This window comes from Ictidomys tridecemlineatus, chromosome 15 (genome assembly GCF_052094955.1).
Source record: "Ictidomys tridecemlineatus isolate mIctTri1 chromosome 15, mIctTri1.hap1, whole genome shotgun sequence".
Taxonomy (NCBI): domain Eukaryota; kingdom Metazoa; phylum Chordata; class Mammalia; order Rodentia; family Sciuridae; genus Ictidomys; species Ictidomys tridecemlineatus.
In genome coordinates, this window is record NC_135491.1 from 5,293,265 (window position 1) to 5,313,877 (window position 20,613).

A 20,613-nucleotide genomic window follows, 5' to 3' on the forward strand; every position below is an offset into this window, starting at 1 on the left:
TTCGCCCCTGACTGGCCTCTGGACGCACCATGGTTTGAGAACAGGGTCAGCGGCCACCTGTGAAATCCTCTCTTCCTTCAGCAGATAACTTGCCAGTTGTTCCAGGTGCTTGACCAGATCCCTACTTCTACAACATTCCACGTAGATTCATCTGAGTCATTCTGCACCTTGAACAGAAGAGTGACATGAACTGAGACCTACTTTAATGGGGTCGCCCTGACTGCAGCGCCCAGGAAGCCTGCACAGGGTGGGGTGGGTGAGGAGGCCAACAGGGGGACGCAGCGCAGGGTAGTGACGGTCTGGGTGGGAAGCTGGTTCTGGGCACCCAGGAAGCAGCAGGTTGGCTGAGGGTGGCACACTGCACGCTGGGCAGCAGCCCAGAGCCCACCACCTCCAGCTCACAGCTGAGTGGACGCTGACGATGACTCCCGCACACATCACTGAGGTCACAGAAGCCCACAGGGAGTCGCCACTGGGGTTCCCTGGAAATCTCAGAATTGAAGCTGCCAACTCTGCGGGAGGGGACACTTTTGAGAGAAGATCCAGCCTTATTTTGGCTTCTGGAAGTTTGTGTCTGTGCCTCTGAGACGTCCAGATAGAGACGGGAAGTGCCAGGGAGAGGCTGGGGCTGCGGGAGGGTCCAGTGGACAGAGTCTGGGCCACCACGTCAAGGCCAGAGTGGCCACAGGAGAGCCTGGGGCCTGTGGTGCTGGAGGGGGGTGAGGAGGAAGCAGCAGGAAGCCAGGAGGAGCCCAGGAGGGGGAGCCTCAGGGAGCGCAGCACCAGGCATCGGGGCTCCAGAAGGGGCGCAGGATGGCTCTGAGGTGCTGCCAGGCCCAGGGTGTCCAGGTCTGAGAAAGGGCCATTAACCGGGGACATCACAGCCCATCTGGACAAAAGCACCGCAGTCAGTGGCAGCCCCTCTGCAGGGATGTCCCTGGGCAGAGTCTCCTGGTGGATAGAGGTCCCTGAGCAGAGCCTTGGCCACACTCCAGTGCAGACGTGGGTTACAGAGGGGCCTGGTGACATGCTGTCTGTGAGCTGGTCAAGGGTGTCCAGGATTCTGTGGGTGTGTGTTCAGGCAGGTGCATGTGTGGGAGGAATGGTTTGCCCTTCTCCATCTCTCCCTTAGGGCATTGTCACACAGCACAAAGGCACAGCAGGCTGGGATCAGATCACTGCAGACAGGATGCTCTAAAGAGCACAGAGTCATCCCGTTGAGAAGTAATCTCATTTTGCATTTCTATATTTCTTTACCATTTGTAAAGTAACTAGTGAGCACCTCACATATGCCACATATTGTTCTAATAAGGATTCAGCAGTAAGCAGAAGAGATACAAAATCATCATTAGGTACACAACTTAATAGTGAGAAAGTCAGGTAAATAATAATAAGTGTATTTCATGTTATTCTGGTTGGTCACAAGAAGTTTGGAGTGAAACAAAATAGGATTATGTTGTGGGGAATGAGGGATGGACTGGACTCTTCAATATGTCCCCCATGGACATCATCCCTGAGAAACTAATATTTGCAAATGCACACACATAACATGGCAATCATACAGATGAACACACAATCCACACAATCACACACACAGACCACAGACGCACACACAAAGAAATCCTATATGCACATACAGAGAGTGACCATGTCACATGCACATGCACACACACTTTCAAACACACACACATACACATAAACAGGCACATCTCGAAATTCACATAATTTCCTTGTGCAGACACACACATGCACTAACAAATGAGATGCATACACACCTCAGACATATCACAGCTCAAACACACAAAAATCCACATGCACACTTCAGACATGTGCACAAATACCATGGACACACATGCAGACACACAGGCAGGACACATATACACTCCCAATGCTGACGTGCACACCACATATGCACACACACACCTACCTCAGACACACACAGAGCCCACAGATACCAACACAAACACACCACGATGCACAAACCCTGGCCATGGACACAGGCAGGACCCGCTCATGCTACAACACACACAGCAGGGCAGCAGCCACCCTGTGTCCTGAGGGCTCCTTCCCTCTGCCCTGGGACACTGGAGCTCTGGCCCTCAGGCCAGCCAGACCAATGTCCTGGTAGGAGAGAAATGACAGTGTCACAGTGCCTCTGGCCACTGCCTGCCATCTGGATGACTTAGCTCCCAGGGCCCAGCTGCCCTGCTCACTGACGTCACCATTCTCCTCCTGCTGCTGGGATCCAGGGACCCCATGGCCTCGCAACCCTGCTGCTGGCCCAACCTGGGGCACCAGGTGCATCCATGCTCAGAGTGACCAGTGCAGGATGGACAGGGCCAGGCAGCTTGCTCAGGAATGCAGGAAGGGACCAGCCAGGCCAGGGGAGAGGGGAACTGGCCCCCTACAGTGTGGGGAGTAGAGAGGCAGGAGGCTAAGTGGGGGGTCCTGGGTCCCAGTCAGCAGGGAGCCCAGGAGCACTGGGAAGTGGGTCTGTCCCTGGAGCCCTGTCCTAGGCCTGCCTGAGGGTCCCATGAAGGTGAGGTGGACTCACGGGATGTTCTGAGAGCCCCTCAGGGTGTCTGGAAAGTTCTTCTCATCTCCTGGTCCACCCCAGCCCCAGAGGAACATCCCTTTGGAGAGTGTCCCTTCTCCTGCCAGGTCTCCAGGCTCCTGGGGGGACCAGTGTGCTGAGGAAGGGGCTGAACAGGGGGAACCAGAGTGTCCCCCGTGGACAGCTGTGAGGGCTGTTGGCTGCAGAGCTCACCTGGTGGCTCAGTCACCACCCATGTCCCCAGAGAGCAGGAGGAGGAGGAGGAGGAGGAGGTGGTGATGAAGGAGGAGGTTGAGACTTGGGTTTCCCGTGACCCCAGAGCAAACAGGATAAGAACATGACTGAGGCCGAAGGGACAGGGGTGGAGTGGGACTTGTGTCCTCTTGGGGTCTGCCTGGGGACACGGCAGGAGAGCCAACCCTGAGTCTTCAGAGCGCAGTTGGCCTCCATCCTCCCACTGAGTTCTCCCTCACACGCCTTCCTCAGGTCCGGAGTGGTGACCCCTCCGACTTGAAGGGGACGGCCCAGGGCCACCAGAGCCAGGGCTTCCCCCACCCTGACCACACAGGCAGGCTCTGAATGGTCACAGCAGGGACACCTGGGGAAGGGGAGGCTGTGGTCAGGAAACCCAGGGGGAGCCTCATGACCCTCTCCTGCCCTGGGCCCATGCACCCTACCCGTGAGTTCCTGAGAAGCCGCCTTCTGGCAGCACGGGGAGAGGGGCTTTCCCACAAGCCCTTGCACCACACCCCAGAAGGCGCCGGAACATCTGGGGCTTCCCACTGCTCACACCTTAGAGGACTGCTCAGGGACGGAGATGAAGTCTGCCACCCCCCACCCCCACTTCCCTGCGAGGAGCAGAGGCCCGTGTGTGGCCCATCGTTCTGTGCCACCTCACTCACCCCACCCTCCCACACGTGTGACGCCCCGTCTCCTCCGCCTGCCCCTCCCAACCCTACAGAGCATCTAGAACCTGTGGGTGGCCAGGCGGTGCCTACCTCCTGGTGTGGACAGTGGCGGGGGAGAGGCTGCCCACCAGGGGCCAGGAGCTTGGGGTCTGTCCTCCTTGATGGGTGTGGCCCCCGAGGGGACCCCACCTGGATAGTAGATGCGGCTGCTCCAGGGGCCCCGACAGGTGTCCCGAGGTTCCTCTTCTGCGGTCGTCGGCTGTCTGACCTCGTTCCTGGGCTTGCTGTGTGCTTCCCCTCCACACGCCCTCCCTTCTGTGCCTACTCGCAGAGCCCGGGACCTCCACCTCCACCCTGCTGCAGCTGCTGCCCCTGCTGGGGGCCAGTGGGGGGTGCAGGGAGAGAATCTGTGGGGGCTGCGCGGCCAACAGCCCCTTTTCTCCAAAGGATCCCTGGCTCAGGGTCCCAGATACCTGCTGGAGGTGTGAGAGTGGGGGACGTGCAGGGGGTCTCTGTCCCCATGCCCTGCAGGTCTCCTCGCCTGGCATCTTCAAGGACTACCTCTGCACTGGCTACTGGTTTTGCGCAGGGGCTGGTACAAACCAGGACTCTCCAGGAGCCATGAACAACCCAGTGGGCGGAGCATAGGAGGAGACCCAGGGAAGATCCCACGCACTCAGGGACCTGAAGCCCAGCAGGGACACTGGGGACACACAGAGGAACCAGGGTGGTTCATACCTCTTCAGGTGGAGAAGGGGTACACTGTGAGGTACAGTTACAAAGAGAACCATCTCTCTGTGCTTGTGATGGGGAAAGAAGGACTGGGGTGGGATCCTCTGCTCCTCATCCTGTGGGAGACCATGGGGTGCAGATGGTGGGGATGACAGCCCTGGGGCAGACCACTCTGGGATCCCTACCAGGGCTTGGGTCTCTGTCTCCTGCCAAGCTCTGAAACAATCCCCTGATATCCACAGCCCCGGGATCCTGGAATCTGGCTACCCCAGGAACAAAACCTGTGCAGTGTCGTGGGCCTGTAGGAGGGGACACCCCAACCTTCTCATGGATCAGAGTGACCCTCACTTCTCCACGGGGCCTGAGGATGCTCCGCTCCCCAGAGCTCACCCTGACACCAGGGCCACTCTACCACGGCCCCCACCTCACCTGTTATGTGTCCTTCCCTGGAGCTGGGGGTGGTGAAGAGAACTGCCAGGTTTAATGTGCCCTGTGAGTGCCAGGCCAGGATGCCCAGGTCCCTGCGGGCAGGGCTGACTGGGTAAGGGGAGCCAGGGCCTGGGATACTGTGGGGGACTCTTCCCGGAGGCATGGCTGGGCCCTGTGACCTTCTGATGACCACCCAACACACTGCAGGTGGTCAGTTACTGCTCCCTGTCCCAGATGCCCCACAGAACCTGTCCGCTCGTGTTCCAGGCAGCGGCACAGCTAGGCGGGGCCTGCTCCCTTGGAGGTTGCGAGGTAGTGAGCCCTGTGACCTCCTCCCTGACAGTCCCTCCCACCTCCAGGGCTCCTCCCCCTTCCTGTGGCTCTCTCTTCCCCTCTTTCCTGCCACTTCTTGACCTTGCCGTCTCAGGCTCCCAGAAGAAGCCTAATACATGAGCTCCACAGTTGGGCCTGGGTCTCTGTCTGTTCTCTGCATGACCCTGCTCCCAAGCCCTCATGAATCTCTGTCCAGGGCACTTGTCCTGTGCACTCCCTGATCTCCCTGGGGAGCCCCCGAGTTGATACCCTAGGAATCTCTTTGCGACATCTGTCTTATCAAACAGTCACCATCAGTCAGGCAGTTCCGCAAACCTGACTTCTAAGAAATGTCTCAAGCTGTTCCTTCCTCCATCCGCATGGCCGCCGCCCCGCCTAGGCTTGGGCCTCTCGCCTGGACTTGTGCCAGCCTGTTCTCTGGCCTGCTAGCCCCTTGTTTGCCCCTCTCCAAGTGGCCACAATTTGGACCCCACAGGGATCTCTCTCCAACCCACATAGGACACTGTTTCTTCCCTTGGATCCCTCCATGGCTCCCAGTGGCCCTCAGGAAAAGGGTCAATGACACCACCCACGTTGGTGTCGTGCCGGCGGGACCTGCATGGGTTAGCTGCTCTCTGCGGATTTGCACTTCAATGTCCTCTCCTGCCCACCACGCCCCTGTGTCTTTTTTTTTTTTTTTTTTTTTTTTTTTAGTCCTGGGATTGAGCCCAGGGCACTTAGCCACCGAGGCACATCCCCAGCCTTTTTTATCTTTCATTTAGAGACGGGTTTTGCTGAGTTGCCTTGAACACGTGATCCTCCTGCGCAGCCCATGCACCCTCCTGCCCAGCTTCCCCTGCTGTCTTGCTGGGGCCCCTCCCCTGGCCCAGGTCTTCACATGGCCTCCTCACCCCTCTCACCCGGGGTCTTCTCCCTGCTTGCCCCCACAGTGCTGGTGCAGAGGGGATGCCTTCCATTCCTGCCTCCAGGAGAGCCAAGGGACTCAGCCCTGCCCTTTCTCTCTAGTCTCCTAGTCCCAGGGGTCCTGGGCAATGCCACCACACTGAGAGCCAGGAGGGCCAGTCCCTGCACCTGGTCTGTCATGCTGACAGTGACCCCCTGCCACACTGAGCTGGACCCGGGGAGGCCTCACCTGAGCCCCTCTCAGCCCTTGGATCCTGAGGTCCTGAACTGCCCCAGGAGGTCATAGGTGATGAGTCCACCTGCTGGGCTCCCCCACATCTCCCTGAGCCTGGCTGTGCAGAGTCAGCATAAGCAGGAGACCTGCATTCAGAGATGGGGCATGGCCAGGGTCTGAGGTGGGGACCTAGGAGCCTCGGGCCTCTGTGCCCCTCCCATCTTCCTTCCCCAGATACCCCCTCCTCCTGACCCCAAACCTCCAGGGAGCAGCAGGGCTCCTGGCCTCTAATCCTCACCCTGCTCAGGGGGCCACCGGGCAGCTGGCTTCCTTTTAACCTATAGCCTCACCTGGATCCACTACACCAAGTGAGCAACATGCCTCACACTGTCCTGGAGTTTCAGCCCTGGATCCCTGGTGGTTCCACCTGTCTCCACCTGTCTCCACCTGTCTCTACCTGTCTTCACCTGTCTCCACCTGTCTTCACCTGTCTCCACCTGTCTCTACCTGTCTTCACCTGTCTCCACCTGTCTCCACCTGTCTCCACCTGTCTCCACCTGTCTTCACCTGTCTCCACCTGTCTTCTCCCAGAGCAAACCCTCCACATCCCAGTCTCTGTCTCACAACAGTTTCCCACAGGTCCCGGGGTTCCCAGGGAAGCAGAGCTGTGGAGCCCCGATGGGTGCAGAGGATTCCGAGACACCCCTGCCCAGCTCGGTGTAGCACAGCGCTCACCTGTGACTTGGCCCTGTGTGCTCTCGGAAGACAGCCTCTCCTAACCCTCACCTCAGGCCACAGGAATCTCCCTCACGGTTCTGAGGGAAGGGCTGGGGGCTGTAGCTCAGAGGCAGAGCACCAGCCTCGTGTGGGTGAGGGCCTGATTCAATCCCCAGCACTGCCGAAGTGAAATAAAGAAACGGGGGGGGGGGGGGCCGCGAGTGAGGAAATAGATGGGTTTTAATAAATAACATATGGTTTTTATAGTCCACATATACTTTTGCTAGTGTATACTTTCATGTGGTTTTGATAGTCCGTGATTCAAGTCCATACTTTTATGAATTCCATAATATATCGTTTTTATTTTTAACCATCAAGTTTTAAATAGTAATTTAGAAAATAAAAAATAAATTTTTATGTTTGTCTGTCCACGTAGTAACCATTTCAGTTGCTCTTCATTCACTGGGTACACCCAGACGTCTCTAACACGCCAATTTCCTTTTGCCCAAAGGTCCTGTGTTATTTCTTATAGCATAGGTGTGCCGCGACAGGTGCCCTCCGCTGTCGTTTCACAGGGAGCGTGTTCACTTACATTTGCTATGGAAAGATATTTTTATTGGAATTTAAGTCCATATGGAATACTAGGCTAGCAGGTTTTCCATTCATACCTTGAATTCTTTTGACTTGGGTGATGACCTATGAGAATTCGGCTGTAATTTTTTCTTATCTTTTTTTTTCTGAGTGTGTGTGTGTGTGTGTGTGTGTGTGTGTGTGTGTGTGTGGTGTTCAGCATTGAAGTCAGGACTTAGCACTGAGCTACTTCTCCAGCTCGTCTTGGGTTTTATTTTGAGAGTCTCACTAGGTCTCTGAGGCTTGAACTTGGGATCCTCCTGCTTCAGCCTCCTGAGTAGCTGGGATTACAGGCATGCACCACTACATCCAGTTAATTTTTTCTCTACTTCTTTGTTTGTAGTTTCTATTTTTCTATCACTGGTTTTGATATTTTCTCTTTGTCACTGGAGTTTGACTATTTGATTTCAATTATTTGATGTGTCTGTATGGGGAGGTGCGTGTAAGAGACAGAAGAGAGAGAGGTCATCCTGTTTAGAATTAATCAAATATCTTGGATCTGTGGATTCATAGTTTTTATTAAATTGGTGAAAACTCAACCCAGTACTTATGTAAATGTATCTTTCTGTTCCTCTTCTCTCTGAGTGTCACACACTGGGAATTTGCTATGGCGGACTGCTTGGTTTTGTTGTATTCCTTTAAAGAGCACCAGTGTTTTTTTCTTGAAAGCAGTTATTTGCATGATAGGCTGGTCTTTTAAGTCTCTTTAATTTTTAGCTTTTCTTATGATAGGTCTAACTGTCTTATTCTAAGGCTAATATAATCTCATTTAAATGCTATGGCTCTTTTGGACTTTTTATTGAATCTATGTTCAAAGAGGTATTCTCATTCTGAGAATCCAGAAATAACCTCATCACTGATTTTCAATAAGGGTACAAACTATTGAATGGAAAATACAATCTCTTTTAAAAAATGGTGCTGGGACAACTAGACAGACATACAAATAGAAATGAAATTGGAGCCAGGTGCAGTGGCACACACTTGTAATCTCAGTGACTCTGGAGGCTGAGGCAGGAGGATCACAAATTCGAGCTAGTCTCAGCCACTTAGCAAGGCCCTAAGAAACTTAGTAAGACCCGATGGTCTCAAAATAAAAATAAAAAGGGCTGGGCGTGTGACTCAGTGTTAAAGAACCCCTGGGTTCAATCCCCAGTACAAAAAAAAAAATTCCAAGGCTAGCCTTAAATAAAATATATATATATATAAATATAATAAATAGGGCTGGAGATGTACCTCAGTGGCATGTGCCCCTGGGTTAATCTCTGCTAAAAAAAATGAATTTGGACCTCTTCTACAAGACATATATAAGAATTAAATCCAAAAATAGATGAATTACCTAGATATGTGTCAAAATTGAAAAGAAAACAGAATAGTGTGTCTTTCTCACCTTTGATTCAGATTTCTTAAATATGTCAAAAAGATAATCAACAAAGGAAAAATAGATGACTTGGACTTCATCAAAATTTAAACTCTTATTCCAAAGGACATGTTAAGTGAAAAGAATGGGAGTGGATATTCGTACAGCATGTGCAGCATCTGAAGTGCCTAGCATCTAGAATGTATAAAGAACTCTTACAACTTAACAAATAGACAAAGTCCACCTTAAGAATGGGCAAAGGACGTGCCCAGCAGCTTGGGAGGCTGATGCAGGAGGATTGCAAGTTGAAGGCCAGCCCAGCAACTCACGTGGCATTTGTGGATGGTGGCCCTAGACTAGTGCGAGATGGTGGCCCTGGGCCCCCCGTAGCAAAGCTGTGAAGCCTTCCAAGAAGGGACGAGTGGCTGACGGAGCGTGACCAAGCCTCCTGAGTGGGAGGCCCCCAGGAGACACGGGAATGGTTTCAACAGTCTGCAGGTCTCTGGAGATCTGAGTGAAGGGCGGGGAGGGACTGGGCTAGGATGGAGAGTAAGGGAAGAAGGACGATCCTCAGGGAAGTTTTCCTGCTAAAAGAAGAGGGTAGCTGAAGGTTTCAGAGGAAGGAGAAGAGCTGATGGTCTCGGAACCACCTCCAGGAGCCCTGGGCGACTGCCTGCAGACCCTGGAGGGCCGGCCACCCACCCTCTGCTGTGGTTTGCTCAGCCCCAAGACCTGCCAGGCTCCAGGCTGCCTTCGCCTGCTCGCCTCCACGTGTGGAACTGAAAACTGTCAAATCAAAACAGAGCCACTTGTGCACTGCCCTGGTGACAACAAACAGACCTACCTGTGAGGTCTTGAAGGAGGGGCCGGGCCTTACACACCTGTGCCTGCTAACAAGGACTGTCACCCGGACTCTGCCACAACCGCGGCCCTGTGCAAGGCCACAGAAACCCTGACAGAAAGCACTTGGCAGCTCATGGCAGCTCACGGCAGCCCTGGTCTGTGGTCCCAGCTCCTGGGAGGCTGAGGCGGGAGGAGTGTAAGCTCGAGGCCAGCCTGGGCAGCTTCATGGGCCCCCGCCTCAAAATACAAAATAAAGAAGGGCCGGGAAATGGCTCCATGGGAGGGTGCCCCTGGGTTCAGTTCTCAGTGTGAGAAAGAGAAGAGATTTTCTGCAGGGACAGGTGGCCAACAAGGTTTGGGCTCAGAGGTCTTTCAAAATACCCGCCTTTATCAGCTCCTTCTGCTCCACAGCTCCCTCTTCCTCCGCCTCCCTGAAGACTGCGCGTTCACTAAAGCAGGTCCCGTTGCAAGGCAGCTCCCAATTAAATGTCTTCGTCTTTGGAGAATCCCTCTGTTATTTAGGTGGACAGGGATTCGATCTGGGGTTCAAAGTGAGACCTATTCCAAGGGCGTCCACCCTTCAAGTGGGGTCGGCCTGGAGAGGCCTGGGAGTTGACAAATGGCCTCTTTCAACCCCAAGGTGGGCTTTGCCCCTCCCCGACTGCTGCCCGCTAGTCCCGTGGAGGTAAGGAAAGGCTCCAGGCAGGGTGGGCTGCTTCAGTGGAGGCTCAGAGGTCCACCTTTGGGACAGCACCCAGGCATCCTTCCCTCCCTCTCACCTGGGTCCCTTCCTGTGGGGCCTGTCGAGAGGAGGAGGTGATGTCCCCCAACATGAGGCTGTCCCAGGAGAAGATGCCTGATTTGCCTCTGAGAAGATCCAGGTTGGGCTTTGGGGACCCGGGGATCAGAGTGAAGGTGGAGGGGGTTGTAACTAGTTGAACTATGACACCCCCAAACTCACATGTTGAGGTCTTAGCCCCCCAAACCTCAGAATGTGACTCTATTTGGAGACAGGGTCTTCAGGCAGGTGATTCAGTTAAAATGAGGTCACTAGGGTGGGCCTTGTCCAGTACGACTGGTGTCTTTGTAAAACAAGGTGAGGTCACAGACCTCAGGACCATGGGAGGACCCAGGGAGAAAATCCACCTACAGGCCAAGGAGAGAGGCCGCAGAAGAGGCAGCCCTGCCCACACCCTGGGCTCGGACTGCCAACCCCAGACGTGAGCAAACAGAGGGCCACGTCTCAGCCCTCCACCTGCGGTACAGCCACCCTTGGTATCCAGGGGAGGTGGGTTCCAGGGCCACCCTAACACAACCTGAATGATGTTGTAGGTGTCCTACTCTAGTGTTTAGGGAATGATGACAGGGACAAGAAATCAGTACATACTCAGGATAGACACAAAGATTTTCTAGTACTTTCTCTCAGCAATCGGTTGAATCCATGGATGCAGAACCTGTACCCAAGGGAGGGTGGAATAGACTAGGTTGCAGCAGCTTGAGCAGACTAATCCAGTGGCCGTCACAACAGAAACAGGCACAGGCAGGGACACCAAAGGTCACCTTCTCCAGGAGACTCCTCCTGACTTCCCTCCACCAGAAATAAATGACCACACCCTCTCCAGGGTCCCTCCATGCAGGTTGGCCCCTGCACTCCCTGCAATCCGAGATCCCTCAGTGCTTTTCTATTCTTAAGAATCTTTATCTACAGCTGGACACTTCGGTACATACCTGTAATCTCAGTTGCTGGGGAGGCTGAGGTAGAAGGATCGCAAGTTTGAGGCCAGCCTCAGTAACTTAGTGAGACCTTGTCTCAGGAAAAAATAAATAAAAAGGGCTGGGAATGTAAGTCACTGGTAGAGCACTCCTGGGTTCAATTCCCAGCATAGAAGAAGAAGGAGGAGGAGGAGGAGGAGGAGGAGGAGGAGGAGAAGAATTTGTGTTTACCAAACCCTTGTGGGGTTTTCCCTGTGTGTCCCCACATGCAGCACAGTGTCTGGCATGAGGTGCATGGTGGCTGGGTGGATAAGCCTTGGGTCTCTGCGTGGCCCAAACAGGCGGACCGGATAACATCCGGAGCGGTCCTTCCACTGGCTCAACCGGAGCCCCCTACGTTGCCCAGCACCCCCAGCGTGGGCCCAGGTCTGGGCCTGGAGTTCAAGTCCCAACAGGGATTACAAACACAGTGACAACTTTTTGACAGAAGAGGAAGGGGAGACGGGGAAGTGGGCAGAAGCCTAGTGGGGGCGGGTGGGCAGTGGTCACCAGGGAGGATGAGGGGTGGGACGGAGATCAGTCCAGGGTTGCAAGATTCAAAAAATCAAAAAAGCAAGACATCTAGTCAAATCTGAATTTCAGGTAAACCCCTGCTCCCCCCCCCCAAAAAAAGTATAAGTAGATGAATTCTTATACCAAAAAAAAAGGTTATTCTTTTTTCTGATGGGAAAGTTAATTTACCAGGTGTCTGTCTTGTCTGGCGGGACCAGTCCTCCTTGCCTGCACCCGCCGCCCCCCGGACCCCAGGACAGCTGCTCACCATGCACTTTCACTTCTGCTTGCTCAGTGACCCAGGGCCCGGTGGGAGTGCCCCCACTTCCCCACCCACAGCCAGACCCCAGGCCAGACGGCCTTGCCCTCCCCCACCCAGAGGTGGCCGGAGACCCGCAGGCTCCAGGCAGTCAGAACCCCGCCCCAGGTGGAGAGGAGGGGCCAGGTGGGCGGGGGCCGAGAGACGAGTCTGAGCAGCTCTAGTGATGGGCTGCAGTCCCTGGGCTCAGCTTCCGCCAGAGCTTCCCCTTCTGCCCTCCCTGATCAGCACAGCACGAGGGGAGAAGGAGCCTCTAGCAGGACCCAGCCTCCGGAGGCCGAGATGCTACTCCTGCTGCCACTGCTGTCCTTGTTGTTGGGTGGTGAGTGGCAGGGGACCGGAGGGATCCGGCCAGGGCCAGGACTGGGGTTGCAGGTTGAGCCTCTGTCTCCCCTCAGGGTCCCAGGCTCAGCTAGAGAAGTACTGGCTGCAGGTGCAGGAGTCGGCGTCAGTGCAGGAGGGCCTGTGCGTGCTGGTGTCCTGCTCCTTCTCCTACCCCAGGGACGACCCCAGAACTGCTTCTAACTCGGCTTATGGATACTGGTTCAAAGAAGGGACCAACACTGACAAGGGGGATCCAGTGGCCACGAACAACCCACATCGAAGGGTGCAATCTAGGACCCAAGGCAGATTCCAGCTCATGGGGGACCCCAACAGAGATGACTGCTCCCTGATGATCAAAGACGCACAGTGGTGGGACAGGGCGACCTACTTCTTCCGCGTGGAGAGAGGACCCATAGTGAAATTTAATTTCCAGAAAAAGTTCTCTCTGGAAGTGACAGGTAGGAGATGTGGTGGGGACCCTTGCCTTTCATGCTAGGGATGAACTGCGGGCGACGGCCCCAGGACCTGAGCTGGGTGGGCTCTCAGGGACACACTCCAGACAACTAGGATTGGCCTCCTCTCTCCAGACCTAACTCAGAAGCCAGATGTCTTCATTCCCGAGACCCTGGAGCCCGGGAAGCCTGTGAGCATTCTCTGTGTGTTTAACCAAGCCTTTGAGCAATGCCCGGCCCCTTCTTTCTCCTGGACCACGGCTGCCATCCCCTCCCAAAGAACAAGGCCACCATCCTCCCACTCCTCAGTGCTCAGCCTCACCCCACAGCCCCAGGACCATGGCACTAGGCTTACCTGTCGAGTGGACTTCAGCAGACAAGGCGTCAGCACACACAGGACCGTCCAACTGAGTGTGGCCTGTGAGTGTGAATTTGCACGCTTTGGGGTCAGGTGGAGAAGCCTGCAGCTCCATGGTCTAAAGAGTCCACAGAGAGCAAGGTGCAGTGTCCCAGGTGTTGCCTGGGAGGGGCTGGGGCCTTTGGTGGCCCTTGGTCACTTGTCCTTGTGGGAATGGTCACACTCTCTCTTCCAAGGGAGTCCTTTCTTGTTGTGAGGAGCAACCCCCCGCTGAAGTCAGCTCCCACTCTTGTTGCAGATGCCCCTCGAGAGCCTGTCATCCAAGTTCTCCACAACAATGCATCCGGTACCGAGGGCCCGCCGGGCTGGCTGGGTCAGTCCTCTCTGGGAAGGGACGAGGCTTGGCGGGAGGGGAGGTCTTTCTGCAGCTCTTCTCTGTCTGTCCCTCTTCAGCCCCAGTGACCCAGGGAAACTTCTCACATCTGGAAGTCCAGAAAGGCCAGTTCCTGCGGCTCCTCTGTGCTGCTGACAGCCTTCCCCCAGCCACTCTGAGCTGGGTCCTGGAGGACAGAGTCCTCTCCTGGTCCTCCCCCTTGGGCCCCAGAACCCTGGAGCTGGAGCTGCCCGTGGTGAAGCCTGGAGATTCGGGGCTCTACACCTGCCGAGCACAGAACAGGCTGGGCTCCCAGCAGGGCTCCCTGGACCTCTCTGTGCAGTGTGAGTGTGTCCAGAAGGTCCTGGGTCTGGGAGGGGAGCAGAGGAGGGGCAGAGGCCATGACAGGGTCTCAGAGCTCTGGGGGGCCTAGAACCCCAGGGCCCTGGCACCAGGCTTCTGCCCTGCTAGACCATTAGGCAGTCAGTGTGGGGACCCAGCTCGTGATTCTGCCCTCCCACCACCTCAGTGTCCTGGGCTGGATCCTCTGCCCAGAGGGAAGCCCCAGCCCATCTGGAGCTGGTTCCTGTCTCCATTGCAGATCCTCCAGAGGACCTGAGGGTGACGGTTTCCCAAGAGAATAGGACAGGTAGGAAGGGCAAGAGGAAGCAGGGCCTCTGGGTGCCCTGATGCGGGCCCAGGTGACGGGGCCACAGGTCAGTTCTGCCTCTTCCCTTCCCTAGTCACGGAAGTCATCAGGAATGGCACATCCTTCCCAATCCTGGAGGGCCAAAGCCTGCGCCTGGTCTGTGTCACCCACAGCAACCCCCCAGCCAGGCTGAGCTGGACCTGGGGGACGCAGACCCTGAGCCCTAAGTGGCTTTCAGACCCTGGGGTCCTGGAGCTGCCCCGGGTGCAGACAGAGCATGGAGGAGAATTCACCTGCCATGCCCGCAGCCTGCTGGGCTCCCAGCACCTCTCCCTGAGACTCTCTGTGCACTGTGAGTGCGGGAGGGGAGGGAGGGCACGCCTGGGGTCCGGACGAGGTGGCATCTGCTGACTCTTCTGGGGTTGGGACGAGGTGGAATCTGCTGACCCTTCTCCTTGCTCCTCAGACGCCCCAAGGCTGCTGGGACCCTCCTGCTCCTGGGCGGCCCAGGCTCTGCTCTGCAGCTGTTCCTCCTGCGCCTGGCCGCCCCCTTCCCTGCACTGGCGGCTGGGGGAGGGGCTGCTGGAGGGGAACAGCAGCAATGCCTCCCTCAGGGTCACCTCCAGCTCCGTGGGGCCCTGGGCCAACAGCTCCCTGAGGCTGCACGGGGCGCTCAGCTCTGACCTCAGGCTGAGCTGTGAAGCCCAGAACGCCCAGGGCACCCAGAGCGCCACCATCCTGCTGCTGCCAGGTCAGGGGGAGGTGGCTGGGTGGGGCAGGCGCAGGGTCCCGCGGTGGGCGCAGGAGCTGGGGAGCTGGGAGGACCCGGGGACAGTGAGCACGGCCCTCTCCTTGTATAGAGGAGGCGTCTGTCCCCACCGCGTTCTCCCGCGGAGTGTTTCTGGGAATCGGCGTCATGACGGTCCTCTCCCTCTGCATCATCCTGGCCATGTGAGTGGGAGCAGGAGCGCCGGGGCCTGGGGCTGGGGAAGGGCAGGGGTAACAGCGGGGTCAGGCCAGGGTCGCTTCCCGCAGCGTGAAGACTCTGAGGAAGGCGCCGCCCCAGGCAGGCGCGAGGCCCAAGGTGTCCCGCGGCAGCACCATCCTGGAGTACATCAACGTGGTCCCCAAGGCCGGGCGCCGGGTGAGTGGCCACGTTGCTGCCCGTCGTTTCTATCTCTGGTCAGGCGTCCCCCTCTTGTCCTGCCCACGTTCTTCCCTGCCCTGCCCCCGCCGTTGCCTTGTAGACTTCAGGGTGGACAAAGAATCAAGTGTGGAGTTCAAATTCACCTCGCCAGCCTTCATTTCTATGGCTTGTTCCTTGCACTCCACAGCAACACCCCTTTCACAGCATCTCCACCCTGATGCCTGGTGGGCATCTCACACCTAGCCTGCCCCAAACCATCTTCTGACCACTCTCCATATTGCCTCCCCCTCTGTCCCCACCTTAGCCAACACCACACCTGCCCAGACAAGTCCAAAGCCCCAGAACCATCTTCCACGACTCTCTGCACTCCCCACAACCAACCGGGCAGCAAATCCCCTCAACACACACCCACACCGCTCCCCCCCACACTGCTGCAGCCCATGCACTGACTCCTTCCCCAGCCACCACAGCCACTGTCTGCAGGCCCACTCCACGCACTCTGCCTCACCCCATGACATCCTGCAAGCAGTATGCCCATCCCACAGAATACCACTCAGCACCCAGAGGAACTTGCTTCTGAAGCACGCAACAAGTTGGACAGGTCTTAGGGACAAAAAAAAAAATTGTGAAAAAGGCCAGTCTCATTCAGTATTCATCCCATTGTCAAATTGATGAGATTACAGAGGTGGAGAACAGGGGAGGAATAGGGTGGGCCCTAAGCAGGACTTGGAAGGACAGCAAGAGGAGCGCGCTGGTAACGTGCAGTCCAGGGTCTCCACTGCAGTGGTCCCGCGGGCCTATCTATGTGTACTAGTCTGTGGAGCTGCCGTAACAAAGAACCCGGGAACAGGCAGCTTAAACAACACAAGTCTGTTCTGTCACACTTCTGGCGGTTGGAAGTCCCTGATAAATGCAGGCAGGGCTGATTTCTCCTGAGGACCCTCCTTGGCTTGTTCAGCCGTCTCCTCCCTGGGTCTTCCCCTGGTCTTTCCTCCATGTGCTTTTGTGATCCGCAGTCTTACGGCACTAGGGCCCATTCACTCCACCTCATGTTACCTTAATTACCTCTTTAAAGACCCTGTCTCCAAACACAGTCACATTCTTAGATATTAGGAATCAGGCCTTCAGCATATGAACGTGGAGGAGACTCCGCGCAGCCCACAGCACCAGCCAGGCAATACCATCACACAGAACACTCCACACACATTGTACCACAGTCAGCTTCCTCGTCTGGATGCTGCCCCACAAACTCTGCAAGATGTAACCACAGGAAAACCAGGCGAAGGGCCTGTGGGACATCCCTGTGCTATTTTTGAAACTTCCTCTGACTCTATAATATATAAGATATAAATTTAAATAAATTCATAAATCAAAATATCTCACTTTCCAGCGACTTCCAGCCAGACTTTGAGTAAATCCAAAGACCTCCCCAGGTGTGCAAGGCCCTTGCTGACCTGGCTCCCCACCTGTCTCTCCAGACTCACCTGCTTTACCCACGGGGCTTGCTCTTCCTCACACTCAGACGCCACTCTCTGCCCAGCCCTCCAGACCTATCCATATTGTCACAAGTGGCAGGGCTCCTCCCCTTTGTGGCCGAGTAAGATCACTGTATCTGCCACATGTGCTCTACCTGTTCATCCATCCAGGGACTCCCCTTTCTTAGCCCCCGGTGAACACAGCAGGCGTGTCTTTGGGATGGTGCTTCCTCTTCCTGGATACCCTAATAGTGACCCCACCTTCCTTTCCACTGTCTTCCCCCTCTGCTTGAATTTCTCATGGATTCATTATCACACTTTTGCTTGTCTAGTGTTTGTGCTGGCCCCCAAGATGGAATACGGGCTCAGCTGGGCAGGACGCTGCGTCACTCCCAGACCTGACCCCTTCCCCGTCAGCACCTGGCACGAGGTAGGCCTCAGTATTTGTTGCTGTCTTTTCAGGCTCAGGATCGGAAGGCTACACCAAGCAGCCCTTCTTGGACCCCCTCTCCAGGCACTCACTCCCCAGAACCAAAGAAGAATCCAGAGGAGCTGTATTCTATTCCCCTCCATTGCCCAAAGCCCAGATCGTCCACCCAAGCCCTGGACCCCAAGAATGACCCAGAGGAGCTCCACTATGCTACTCTCACCTTCCCGGGCCACAGACCGTGGGCCACCCAGATGCCCAAAGACACCCACACAGATTACCAGGAAATCAAGTTCCACTGAGGGCTGTTGGGCTTTAGGGTTAGGACCTCAACTGGGGAGAAAGGCAGGCAATAAAGAGGCTCAAGGAACAGGGTCCTAAGTCTCTTATTTCAAGAAAATCCTCCCAGATAGGTGGCCCCATCCCAGGCCCAGGCTGTTGGAAACAGCTTAACAAATCTGTCCCCACTGGCCTTCTCTGAATACAGTGTTTAGAGAAGCCAACTCGACGATTCTCATATACATGCAGGACCATCCTGGCTGAGCGCTGCCATCTCACAGACTCTGACCGGTAGGGCCTCTGGAGGTGGCTGCTGTGACTTGGACATGGTTTGAGTGTGTGTCCTTCAAGGGCATGTGCGCTGGATGCTGGGTCTCCAGTGTGGCCCTGTTGAGGGGTGGAACCTGCAGGAGGCGGGGCCCAAGGGAGGGTGGCTAGCCTTGGAAGGGATTGATGCCTACCTCGCAGAGTAGTTTTGCTCTCAAGAGACGAGTTTGCGAGCCCAGCTTTCTCCACTTTCTGGCTTCCTGTCTTGCCACATGACCTGCTTCTCTCACTTCCACCATGGTGCCAGCAGCCATGTTGGGATGTAGCCACAGGGCCTTCACCAAAGCTAAGAGGTGCCCGGGACTCCAAAACATCACATTGTAAGCCAATCACTTATAGCTGTATCCTTCAGTAAAAAATGTATAAGACAGAGAGTATCTTTGTTTGAAGATATCTGAAACTCAAGAGAGGTCAACTTCAACTAGCTTGTCTGAAGCCACACAGGAGCCAAGAGCAGAACCAGGAGTCCAGTTCATGGCTCTGACTCCAAATCCACAGCTTTCCCCGCTGTTTCACTATCTCTCCTGCAGGGGGGGCGCTCCTGAGTGAAAAGCAGCCCAGAGGGCCCCAGGCCAGACACCTCTAAAGTCAACAGGGTCAAGATGCTCAACAGCTGGGAAAGGGTTACAAAAGAAGACATCTAATTTCAAAACTCAACCACTTAGGAGGTGAGAAGAAGCTGGTCGGGGATTCACTGACGTTTCCAAGTTTAGGTAGAGGAATGATGTCAGTCAGTAAACAATCTTTCTCTTGGGTCAGAGCAGAGAATAGCAGATCACGTTCAAAGATAACATCCACTTCAGCCCGATCCTCTCAAACCCAGAGCTATGGGTTTGTGAAAATTTGTATAATAGTGGTTAACATATATTGAGCGCTTATTATCTTCCAAATGCTGCTGTCCAGTGCTTATATTATCCAATTTAATACTTGCAAAAAAAGAAAGTTAAAGGGATTTTTGACCAAAGAACAGGGAAATCTCCCTTTATCTTACCAAGCCCCAACTAATTGATTCTTTTTATTTAAAAAGAAAAAGCAAGAAAAGGGTCAGAACTTTAAGAAACAGGTATTTGTCCAGAATCTATTTTGAAACCTCTTAATTTGTCTACCTAACATAATATTTGATAGACACCAGGATTTTTTTTTAACACTGGTTTCTTAGCAATTACTGAAAAGAGTTTGTTATCTAATTGTTTATCTTTCTAAAGACTCACCACCCACCCTCTCTTAAGGAGGCAGGGAGGCCATAACCCTGGCCAGCCCCACAGACAGAGCTTATCACTGCTTCCTCCCTAGATGAGGTGATCAGACAGCCTTTCTATCTATCAGGTGACTGATAGTCCATGATTGACAGTCATGTGGGCAGTCCTGTGCTCAGCCACACTCCACCTCATCAGAGGCACAAAGAGGAAGGTTCTAATATAAGCAATATATTTACTAATATTAACATTACAAAGAAGTTAATGTGTAAAAATTCTTATGACATAGAACCACAAGAAAATCAAGGAACTCATAATTTTATTCAGTAGTCATAGCTCATTCAAAAAGACTCTCTTAGCCCTTGGTGGTATGGACCTAGAATCCCTGCAACTTGGGAGGTTAAGGCAGGAGGATTCAGGTTTGAGGCTAGCTTCAGCAATTTAGTGATGTCCTAAGAAACTTAGACCCTATCTCAAAATTAAAAAAAAAAAAACAAAAAAAACAGAAAGGGCTGGAGAAGTGGCTCAGAGGTTCAATCTCCAGTACATTAAAAAAAAAAAAAAAAAACTTCTTGGTGGTTCCAAGATCTACTAAGGACAGTTTAATAAACCAGTCTGGTTCCCAGGTGAGGAGCTTCACAATGGGTTTTCCAAGAGCTCTTCTGTGCATATATTCTTATTTCTCTGTCTTCCAGGGGAGTGTACTGAGGCGTGAGAGATGACAGGCCATTAGTAAAGTTCATCCTAGAAAATCTGAGCCTAGAGCCCAAGTTCTTAAAGTTGACACTGTATTGGTCTCCTCTGAATTGTTGTCCAGAAAGTTCCTGTTACAGTGGTGTGCTAGACAGGCACAGTGGCACACACGTGTGATCTCAGCAACTTGGGAGGCTCAGGCAGGAAGATCAAAAGTTCAAAGCTAACCTCAGCAAATTAGCAAGGCACTAAGCAAATTAGCGAGACCATAACCAAATTAGCTACAAGGACTGCAGTTGACCCCCAGAAGCCAGTGCGTGTAGGGTGACAGCATTACAGAAGCATCCTGTGGGGTCACCCCCACAACCACCTCATTTTATAGATGAGGTTAAAGAGGGACAAGGTCTTGCTTAAGGTCATGCAGCTAAACAGCAGACTTGGGGTCTACCTCAGATAGCCCTTCCAGTGGATGATCATTGTAGGCTGAGCAGTTCCCCTTAACTAAGCTTAGAGTCAGGTGGGTGCTAGAGGGTCATGAGAAAAAGGAGAACAAACCACAAAAAGGATGAGAGATTCTGTTCTCTATCTACTACCGAATCCTGCCATGACAGCAATTTTTGACGTCTGTTTGACCTTGGAAATTACAAGACTGTGTTGCTAGCACAAGTTTGGCCAAGGGTCAGTAACTTCAAAATATGTGTGTGTTAAG

At 54.3% G+C, this 20,613-nt stretch overlaps 1 protein-coding gene across 1 annotated transcript; it reads left to right on the forward strand.

Annotated features, from left to right (window-relative positions):
• Positions 1-12,176: 12,176 nt before the first annotated feature.
• On the forward strand, positions 12,177-17,779 carry Siglec10 (sialic acid binding Ig like lectin 10). The gene is made up of 11 exons (XM_078031500.1): positions 12,177-12,526; positions 12,603-12,986; positions 13,116-13,400; positions 13,637-13,684; positions 13,792-14,055; positions 14,313-14,360; positions 14,455-14,712; positions 14,827-15,111; positions 15,221-15,311; positions 15,396-15,504; positions 17,445-17,779. Exons 1-11 carry the CDS (start codon positions 12,487-12,489, stop codon positions 17,709-17,711), a joined length of 2,079 nt encoding a protein of 692 aa, XP_077887626.1. The 5' UTR covers positions 12,177-12,486; the 3' UTR covers positions 17,712-17,779.
• Positions 17,780-20,613: the final 2,834 nt, after the last annotated feature.

What these genes read in the sequence shown, in the direction of transcription:
- Siglec10 (XM_078031500.1), top strand. Translation starts at nt 12,487, where the DNA reads ATGCTACTCCTGCTGCCACTGCTGTCCTTGTTGTTGGGTG. An exon ending in TCTCCACAACAATGCATCCG is followed by an intron (nt 13,685 to 13,791) that starts GTACCGAGGGCC and finishes GTCCCTCTTCAG; the next exon opens with CCCCAGTGACCCAGGGAAAC. An exon ending in TCCCCAAGGCCGGGCGCCGG is followed by an intron (nt 15,505 to 17,444) that starts GTGAGTGGCCAC and finishes CTGTCTTTTCAG; the next exon opens with GCTCAGGATCGGAAGGCTAC.